This window comes from Coregonus lavaretus (genome assembly GCF_964263955.1).
Source record: "Coregonus lavaretus genome assembly, contig: HAP1_SCAFFOLD_6760, whole genome shotgun sequence".
Taxonomy (NCBI): domain Eukaryota; kingdom Metazoa; phylum Chordata; class Actinopteri; order Salmoniformes; family Salmonidae; genus Coregonus; species Coregonus lavaretus.
The window spans coordinates 2,461-12,500 of NW_028156750.1; the positions used below are offsets into that span (position 1 = coordinate 2,461).

The 10,040-nt window shown below is 39.2% G+C and overlaps 1 protein-coding gene across 1 annotated transcript; it reads left to right on the forward strand.

Annotated features, from left to right (window-relative positions):
• Positions 1-5,887: 5,887 nt before the first annotated feature.
• LOC311126013 (NACHT, LRR and PYD domains-containing protein 3-like) lies at positions 5,888-9,872 on the forward strand (the record flags this gene model as incomplete). The annotated part of the gene is made up of 4 exons (XM_084200043.1): positions 5,888-5,896; positions 6,020-6,248; positions 6,691-7,193; positions 9,864-9,872. Exons 2-4 carry the CDS (start codon positions 6,038-6,040, stop codon positions 9,870-9,872), a joined length of 723 nt encoding a protein of 240 aa, XP_084056169.1. The 5' UTR covers positions 5,888-5,896; positions 6,020-6,037.
• Between the last annotated feature and the right edge of the window lie 168 nt (positions 9,873-10,040).

Below are 10,040 nucleotides of genomic sequence, written 5' to 3' on the forward strand. Positions count from 1 at the left end.
TGGGCTGAGGTGATCTTGTGTAACAACGACGGAGTTCGCTATAGTGTTGAGACACCGAAGTTTATTGTTCAATTTGCTTTTTTGCGTAATGGTCAGTGACAGTATGAGTGTAGCCAGATCCTTTTCACTCGCTATTCTTGTTTAATTGTGTGGTTCACAGGATTCGTCATCATCCTCGAGGGACAGACGAACGACCTGCTAGCTAGCCAAGCTAGTCGGTACAGCTAGGTAAGCTAGCTAGCTACTCTACCAGCAGCATCCTACTTATCCTAGCTACCACTACATCATCACCAGCTGCCTGCATTTGGACCGATGGAGCTCCCGGGTTGTTTCTTCCACCTGTTAAATACCGTGGAGGGCTTCTCCCTCTCTCGTTGACGGATGCTTGCTTCCTACGCTCCCTCTGTCCGGTTCTCCTCTCTTCACTAAATGGATGGTAACTTTAGTGTTTAACCCCTCTGTGTCCAAGGACTGAACTTTTGAATATTATTTTCGGGGCGCCTCAAGTGACATTTTTTACAATGTTTATTTCTGATAAAATTAGTTCATTGCATCCGCCATGGAGCCCAGTTTCATAATATTACCTTCTGTCCCTGGTTATGAAGTAATCATGAAACAACAGGTCTTATTTTAGGTCATTTTTCACCCTACCAGCTCCTATTAGTTCTATTGAGCTCCGTGACACCGACTCGCCTTCAGAACGTTCTATTCCCAGCCCATTGTTCTGCGTCACAATGCCAGTTTACCTCAAGTAACTTATTATTAACAAGGTCACGGCTACTTGGTGAGCGTTAACCCTGTAGGTTTACCTCAGGTAACTTAATATTAACAAGGTCACGGCTACTTGGTGAGCGTTAACCCTGTAGGTTTACCTCAGGTAACTTATTATTAACAAAGTTATAGCTACTTGGTGAGCGCACACACACTGTTCACCTGAGTACATGTTGTGGTCACCAATAGTGAGGTGAGACAGTTTAAGAGGCAATGGCTGGCGGACAGCCATCAAACATTAAACATTTTCTGGTCATGGTTAACCATATATATATATATTTTTTTTTAAAAGTGTACAATCTAAACAAAACACATGTCCCTGTCCTCTTTTTCAAGATGTGGCCAATTTAAACAGCCAAAATACATTTTTTTATTAAGAAATAACCATTTTTTTGACCACTTGTTGTTTCTAAATGGCTGCTGGGTAATTTGATATGCATCGAAATCTTCGTTCGTATGCATCAAATTGAGCGAATGCTGCGCAGGTTCACTGAGTTACAAACCAAATAGGTATAATGGGGTGATTGTTGTCTAATCGGGTGTTCTAGCTAATGGATTTGTAGATCTGATGCAGTTGCTACCTCAGATTATGAGCCTAGCAAGTGTCATGAATGAGTTATGTAGTACCCACAGACGGCCACAAGGAGGAGCAAGAGTGCCATAAACCCATACAGTTTTTTGCCATATAAACCCTAAACCTAACAATCAATCAAATGTTTTTATAAAGCCCTTTTTACACAAGCAGATGTCACAAAGTGCTATACAGAAACTCTTACCCTACTTGTAACTTATTTTAGCCGTAACACTAACCCCTAATTCTAGGGTAGGGTAGCCTAGAACACTTTTAGAAACTATTTTAGTAATAATATTATCTTAGTAAATACAATTATAGTATTAAATAGCGTTTTGATTATTTTGTTGTAATTTTATTATATGTATAATTGCAAGACAGAACACTTGATAAATAAGAAACATTTGTTTTATTTTTCAAATGTGGTTTGAATTGGGTGACCTAGTCCAGCAATTGGCGTGGGGCAGGTTTGAGACTGATCTAATACACTTTATTTCTCAGCTGCCTCACCAATGTCTGTACGTGAATTAATAACTTTTAATTGCTAAATATTTCCAATAGATGGCAGCATAAGACCACAAAGCATCAGTTATAGGCTACAAGCAGCAATATGATTGACATAAAATAGCATGCAACCAAATACTATATGTCCCATGATTATCTAAAATGGTCACCCATTACTTTATTTAGCTATATATCTCGTATTAGGCCTGTGATGCTTTTGGAAGAGCAATTAAATAGTGACTATAGCAGGTGTTGAACCCCTGGTAAATAATCACTAGTCAGATGCTCCAACCTCAACCCTAGTATACATGCATTTTTAAATATCTGATATTGCGATTAAACAACCTCGGAATAGATAAGACAAGAGTGCGTCTTCCAGCCCGCTAATAAATTACATCATACAACCCTCGCGATTAGCAAATGTACCTCAACATGCCTCTCGCTTGTGCTAGAAGGCAGAGTGCTCGCTGCTGGTTGATGAATCTGACAATGAATGTACTAGGAAAATACGTTTTTCTTGACCAGAGGTGACTAAATTAATGTTCAGGCTTATTGATAATCATTATAGTAATGAAGTATAATTTCAAAACATGAGCATAGAAACAGCTAATAATAAACATGAATCATCATTGTATTATTTCACAGTAATCTGTTAAATGCTTTTTCAGTCGTTCCTCTTGCGTTAGCAGTGTGGAAAGGGACAGTGAAAAGCTTGTGCAGGAGTTTTCCTGTGAGGGGGAGTGGTGGTGTATCCAGGGAGAAAACTAAACTAACCTTCTGAAATGTCATTTGTGGTCTTATGCTGCCATCTATTGGAATTATTTAGTAACTGCAGTAGTACTGAATAAAGTATATCCTTACTAAATTAGTAATTACTCAGAATATCAAAATATGACATTTTCTAGTTCATTTGACCACTTACAACCATAACATAACAATTTATAGCATAACAAACAATGAAACTGACATAAACCAAAATCACCATACATTTAGTTAACTATATATATATATATATATATATATATATATATATATATATATATATATATATATATATATATATATATATATATACTATTTATTTAGATGGGTGACATTATCTCCAAAGTAATACCACTGTAGATAAAGAAGAGCTCTCCAGTAGGTGTATCAAAACTTCAAAGGCCATTTTCTCAAGATGGAGGTTACAAGTTTATCATCTTTCAAAGCAGAATTACTTTCCCATTGTTCCTCAACTGTAGTGTATGATATACCTTTTTCTAGCTGAGTCTCTACTTTTATCTAATGTAAAAAAATAAAAAAATTCAAATTTTGCTACATAGGATCGAATCGAGCTGGTCGGCCACATTTGAATGTGTAAAACCTAGCAGTACTACTTATTCTCTGAGAGTGAGATAGCGTAGCAGTGCGCTCGTGTTCTCTTGTGTGTCCATGTAAATAGCCTGTTTTTTGTATTTTTGTTTGTATTTTACGTATATATTTCCCTATCACACTTTTCATCCTTCTACTAAATATACTTTCCTGCAACCCGCCTCACTCAATGTGGAATGGATTCTATTATTTACTCACCTTTATCTAGAATCTCCAGTTGAAACTAGCCAGCCAGCTAACTAGCTACTTGCTATTAGCCACCGTTAGCGGTTTTCACCCAGAACATCGGATTTTCTGCCGGAATAACTGAATCACTGGAACTTAACACCGGATCTAGCTAGCCGCAACCGAATGGATGTCGAATGGATGTTGCTGTAGGCTAATCACCACTGCCCCCGTATCACCAGTTAGCCTTGAGCCTTGAGCTAGCCCCAGCTATCTACCTCTCTGTCTACCGGACGGGAGTAGCCAGCTAACCAGCTAACTAGCTACTTGCCATTAGCCACCGCCACCGTTTTTTCACCATAGTCCGTGGCCTGCACTACCTACCAGCCAGCTCTAGCCTGGACTATTATCGGCCAGTCTGAGTTATCGACCCAGAACCTATCGGATTTTCTGCCGGAATCACTGAATCACTGGACCTTTAACACTAGATAATCGCAACTAGCTAGCTGTAACCAAATGAATGTTGTTGTTGGCTAATCAGGTGGCTAATCAGCCTTGAGCATAGCCTTGAGTCAGGCACATCTCCCGGCTATCTACCTCTCTGTCAACCGGACGGGACCTCCTAGAGTCGACACGGAGCCCTGCGGATCCATCACTATTGCTGTTCCACTTAGTTCTTATTATACAATTTCACTGTAGAACCCCAAGTCCCTCTCAAACTGCCTCAAGTAGTTCCTTTGTTCCAACCCCCATACACGCCGAGACCGGCTCAATCGGTGCCTCCAGTGATGCTATCTCTTTCATTGTTACCCAACGCTTAGGTTTACCTCCACTGTACTCATATCCTTCCATATCCTTGTATGTACATAATGCCCTGAATCTTTTCTACAACGCCCGGAAATCTGCCCCCTTTATTCTCTGTACCCAATGCACTCGAAGACCAGTTCTTAAAGCCTTTAGCCGTATCATTATTATAGCCCTCCTCTGTTCCTCTGGTGATGTAGAAGCTAACCCAGGCCCTGCAGCCCCCAGTATCACTCCTACTCCCCAGGAGCTATCATTTGTTGACTTCTGTAACCGTAAAAGCCTTGGTTTTCTGCACGTTAACGTCAGAAGCCTCCTTCCTAAATTTGAGTTATTCACTGCGTGTCTGAATCCTGGCTTAGGAAGGCCACCAAAAATTCTGAAATTTCCATCCCCAACTACAACATTTTCCGTCTAGATAGAACTGCCAAAGGGGGTGGAGTTGCAATCTACTGTAGAGATAGCCTGCAGAGTTCTATCATACTATCCAGGTCTGTGCCCAAACAGTTTGAGCTTCTAATTCTAAAAATCCACCTTTCCAGAAATAAGTCTCTCACTGTTGCCGCTTGCTACAGACCTCAGCCTAGAGCTGTGCCCTGGACACCATATGTGTATTTAGATGGGTGACATTATCTGCCAAAGTAACACCTCGATCGAGCGTTCTTTTTGATTATTATTACTTATTTCTCAGAGAGTGAGACAGATATATATTATTACTGTGTAAAACCTAGCAGTACTACTTATTTCTCTGAGAGTGAGGCAGTTATATATTATTACTGTGTAAAACCTAGCAGTAATACTTATTTCTCTGAGAGTGAGGCAGAATATATTATTACTGTGTAAAACCTAGTAGTACTACTTATTTCTCTGAGAGTGAGGTAGATATATATTATTACTGTGTAAAACCTTGCAGTACTACTTATTTCTCTGAGAGTGAGGCAGATATGTTATTACTGTGTAAAACCTAGCAGTACTACTTATTTCTCTGTGAGTGAGGCAGATGTATATCATTTTGCAAAAAAACATGATTATTTGTCTATCTGAAATGAAAGCATCAAATGATAGATTTTAAACAAATACATGTCTGTCATTGAACAACCCATGCCATGATTAGATACTGAAAAAACACACCAATCTCTTTCATAATTTCTTTAAACAATAAAAGCAAATTGACCATCATTTCTGAAAATGGATATATAGCGTTTTGGAATGAAACTCTTGTTTCCCCATCTGAGCTCAGAGAATATGAGAGATGTAATGTTTGTCTCTGTTGGGTTGAAGCCCAATCAAGAAGGAGAGACCAGCCTCCCCTGTACCCAGCTGTGTGTCCATGAAGAGTGACTGGTCTATGAGTCATCCTCTACACTTTAGAGAGGGAGACTTTTATAGTGAACAAAGGTAAGAAGAACTCTTGGGTCAGTGATGTAAACAACACTGTCTCTAGTCATTTCTCCTCTCCCATTTTACCATTTATTTTTGTTGTTTTCATAATCCATAGGGTAATCCTTTTTTTCCATTTTCATAGTCCTAAAAAATATTAAACAAACACAACATTCCCTCCCTGTGTGTGTGTGTGTGAGTGTACTCCCTGGATGAGGAGATGTAATCTCATGTTTTCTCCACAGAAACCAACAGGAGAGATCAGAGTCAGAGATTCTCAGTGGTCAGTCTTCCCAGAGTCATCAAACAGACCTGGCCTCCATATTCAGTGTATGTGGTCCTGTTATGTACTTTTGTTTACCTCAAGTAAAGTTGATCTGTCAATCATTCATTAATGTGTTAATGAGAAAGCATTTAGTCTCTTGCTTAACTTATTTACTTGATTTATTTCAGTTGCTTGAAGAGAATATTATGACATTTGTGAAGAACGAGCTGAAGATGTTCAAGAGGATTCTTAGTCCAGAACTCAAAGAAGGCTTTGAGAGTCAGAAGCAGGATAAGGAAGTGGTGGATGCTGAAGATGAGAAGCAGGAGAGCAGTGCCAGAGAAGGGGCTCTGAAGATCACACTGCATTTCCTGAGGAAAATGAACCAGAAGGAGCTTGCTGACACACTGGAGAAAAGTAAGAGCTGTCTGCCTCATGTTGAATGCTGTTTTATAACAAACTAAAGTAGCTAAAGTACAGCTAAAGTAGCTGTGTAACTTCAATGATATTGTAGCAGCCTTAACACAACACCTAGTGACCTCATCAAGTAGCAGCAGGGATGTGTTGTGCTGATTAAATTTAGACAGAGAGAACAGGAGAGACAGAGGAGAGATAGACAACATTAATGATACCATCAGTAATTCCGAATAATATAATAATAATAATAATAATAATAATAATAATAATAATAATATAATCATTCACTCCAGTGTGTAATGCATTATGAAAACATTTACACATTTATACAGACAGTTAAGAAAATAAATGATTATAATTTAAACTTTATAACACAGTCTTACAATACTGTAGGCATTAAATCAGACGTAATATTAATATCCTCTGTTATTTCTTCATTCAGATGAGCTTGATGTGATTTGCCAACGTGAACTCAAATCTAATCTAAAGAAAAAGTTTCAATGTGTATTTGAGGGGATCCCTAAACAAGGAAACCCAACACTTCTCAATAAGATCTGCACAGAGCTCTACATCACAGAGGGTGGAAAAGGAGAGGTCAATAATGAACATGAGCTGAGACAGATTGAGACAACAACCAGGAAACAAGCAAGACCAGAGACTGCAATCAAATGTAACGACATCTTCAGACCCTTAACTGGACAAGACAAACTTATCAGAACTGTGCTGATAAAGGGAGTCGCTGGCATTGGAAAAACAGTCTCTGTGCAGAAGTTCATTTTGGACTGGGCTGAAGGAAAAGCAAATCAGGATGTCCAATTTGTATTTTCATTCCCTTTTCGGGAGCTGAATTTGATGAAAGAGGAAAAACACACTTTGATTGAACTCCTCAATCACTTCTCTATGGCAACCAACGAATCAAGAATCTCCAACTATGACAAGAACAAAGTTCTGTTCATCTTTGATGGTCAGGATGAGTGCCGACTGTCCCTAGACTTCCAGAAGAACAAGATCAGTTGTGAAGTCACAAAGTTAACCTCAGTGGATGTTCTGCTGACAAATCTCATCAAGGGAAATCTGCTTCCCTCTGCTCTCCTCTGGATAACTACCCGACCTGCAGCAGCCAATGAGATCCCTTCAGGGTGTGTTGACCAGGTGACAGAGGTACGAGGGTTCAATGACCCACACAAGGAAGATTACTTCAGGAAGAGATTCAGTGATGAGGACCTGGCCAGCAGAATCATCTCACACATAAAGACATCAAGGAGCCCCCACATCATGTGCCACATTCCAGTCTTCTGTTGGATTTCTGCAACAGTCCTTGAACACATGCTGAAACATAAGAGAGAAGAGATGCCCAAGACTCTGACTGAGATGTACACACACCTTGTGGTGTTTCATAGCAAACAGAAGAATGAAAAGTATCTTGGGAAAGAAGAGACAGGTCCACACTGGAATAAAGAGAGCATTCTGTCACTGGGAAAACTGGCTTTTCAACAGCTTGTGAAGGGCAATCAGATTTCCTATGAAGAAGACCTGAAAGAGGCTGGCATTGATGTCAATGAAGCCTCGGTGTTCTCAGGATTGTGCACACAGCTCTTTAAAGAGGAATGTGTGCTGTACCAGGACAAGGTGTACTGCTTCGTGCATCTGAGCATTCAGGAGTTTCTGGCTGCTGTATATGTGTTCCTCTCATATGTCAACAACAATGAGAATCTAATGGCCGAACCACAAGTTACTGAAGTTACTGTCTACAAGAGTGCTGTGGATAAAGCCTTACAAAGTGAGACGGGAAACCTGGACATTTTCCTCCGCTTCCTTCTGGGCCTCTCACTGGAGTCCAATCAGAAGCACTTACGAGGTCTACTGACAAAGACAAGAAGCAGCTCACAGAGCCATGAAGAAACAGTCAAGTACATCAAGGAGAAGATCAGGGAAAATCCCTCTCCAGAGAGGTGCATCAATCTGTTCCACTGTCTGAATGAACTGAATGACCATTCTCTAGTGGAGGAGATCCAAATCTACCTGAGATCAGGAAGTCTCTCAAAAGCCAAACTGTCACCTGCACAGTGGTCAGCTCTGGTCTTTGTGTTGCTGACTTCAGAAAAGGAGCTGGATGTGTTTGACCTGAAGAAATACTCCAGATCAGAGGAAGGTCTTCTGAGGCTGCTGCCAGTGGTCAAAGCCTCCAGAGCTGCTCTGTGAGTACATAAAATGACATTTAAGTACAAATCATCAGGAATAAATATTCAGTTTAGAGGAAAATGTGTATTATAATATGTATATTATATATATTGAAAAACATATTGAATCAATGCATTGATGTTCACATTAGTATAACAATATGAACGTAACATTCTAGGAGACAGAAGATTAATCTATATGTTGTTTGAGAGAATAAACCAAATGCATCTGCCATTGTCCTTCTACACTACTGGTGTTAAATTAACAGTGTGTTTGTGAAATCATGATGATCTCTCTGTCAGGCTGTGGAGTCACAGAGGAAGGCTGTGCTTCTCTGGTCTCAGCTCTGAAGTCAAACACCTCACAGCTGAGAGAGCTGGATCTGAGTAACAATGACCTGAAGGATTCAGGAGTGAAGCTGCTCTCTGCTGGACTGGGGAATCCCCAATGTAAACTGGAGACTCTGAGGTCAGTATTCCTGTAGTTGGTCAACAAGTGATAACTTTTCACCAGATCCACATGTGTTTCCCAGGCACACATAGTCCTCACCATATGTGTTTGGACAGTGAAGCTTACAGTTTTAAATTTGGCGCTATTCTACAGCATTTTGGATTGGAGATTTTAAAAAATCATATTAGGTGACAGTACAGAATGTCACTTTTTATTTGAGGGTATTCATACATATCTGTTCTACTGTTTAGAAATGAAAGCACTTCAAGTATCTCATTCTCCCATTTGAAGAAGTCCTAATTGTTTGGACTAATTCACTTATATTGTATTAAAGTAGTCATAAATTAAGTATTTGGTCTCATATTCCTTACCCACAGTGATTACATCAAGTATGTGACTCTACAAACTTGTTGAATGCATTTGCAGTTTGTCTTGGTTGTGTTTTGGATTATGTTTTTCCCAATAGAAACTGAAAGTTGAATAATGTCCTGTGTCATTTTGGAGTAACTTGTATTGTCAGTAAGAATATAAGATGTTTCTGAACACTTCTACAATCATGTGGATGCTACCATGATTATGAATAATTGTGAATGAATCGTGAACGAAGATGAATGAGAAAGTTACAGAGGAACAAGGATCATACCCCCTCTGTTATTGGTAATGGTGAGAGGTTAGCATGTTTTGTTGTAGCCTCTGTAACTTTCTCATTCATAATTGTTCATGATTCATTCATGATTTTTCTTAATCATGGCATCATCAGGATTCATTCAGTAGTTTTTAGAAACATGTTATCTACTCACTTAGAGAGAAGATTAATCCAGTCATCATCCACCATTCAGTTACTATTGGACAAAACATAACCCAAAACACAACCAAAACAAACTGCAAATGCAACCAACGAGTTTGGGACCAAATACTAAACTTTTGACTACTTTAATACACTATAAGTGAATTGGTTAGAATACTTATATCTTCTTCAAATAGGGGGACTAGATGCATAAAGTGCTTTCATTTCGAAAAGTGAAAGAGAAATGTATGAAAATACACTCAAATAAAAGGTGACATTATATACTGTCACCTCATATGAAACATTTGATCTCAAATCCAAAATGCTGGAGTATAGAGCCACATTTAAAATGTTAGCTTCACTGTCAAACTAGA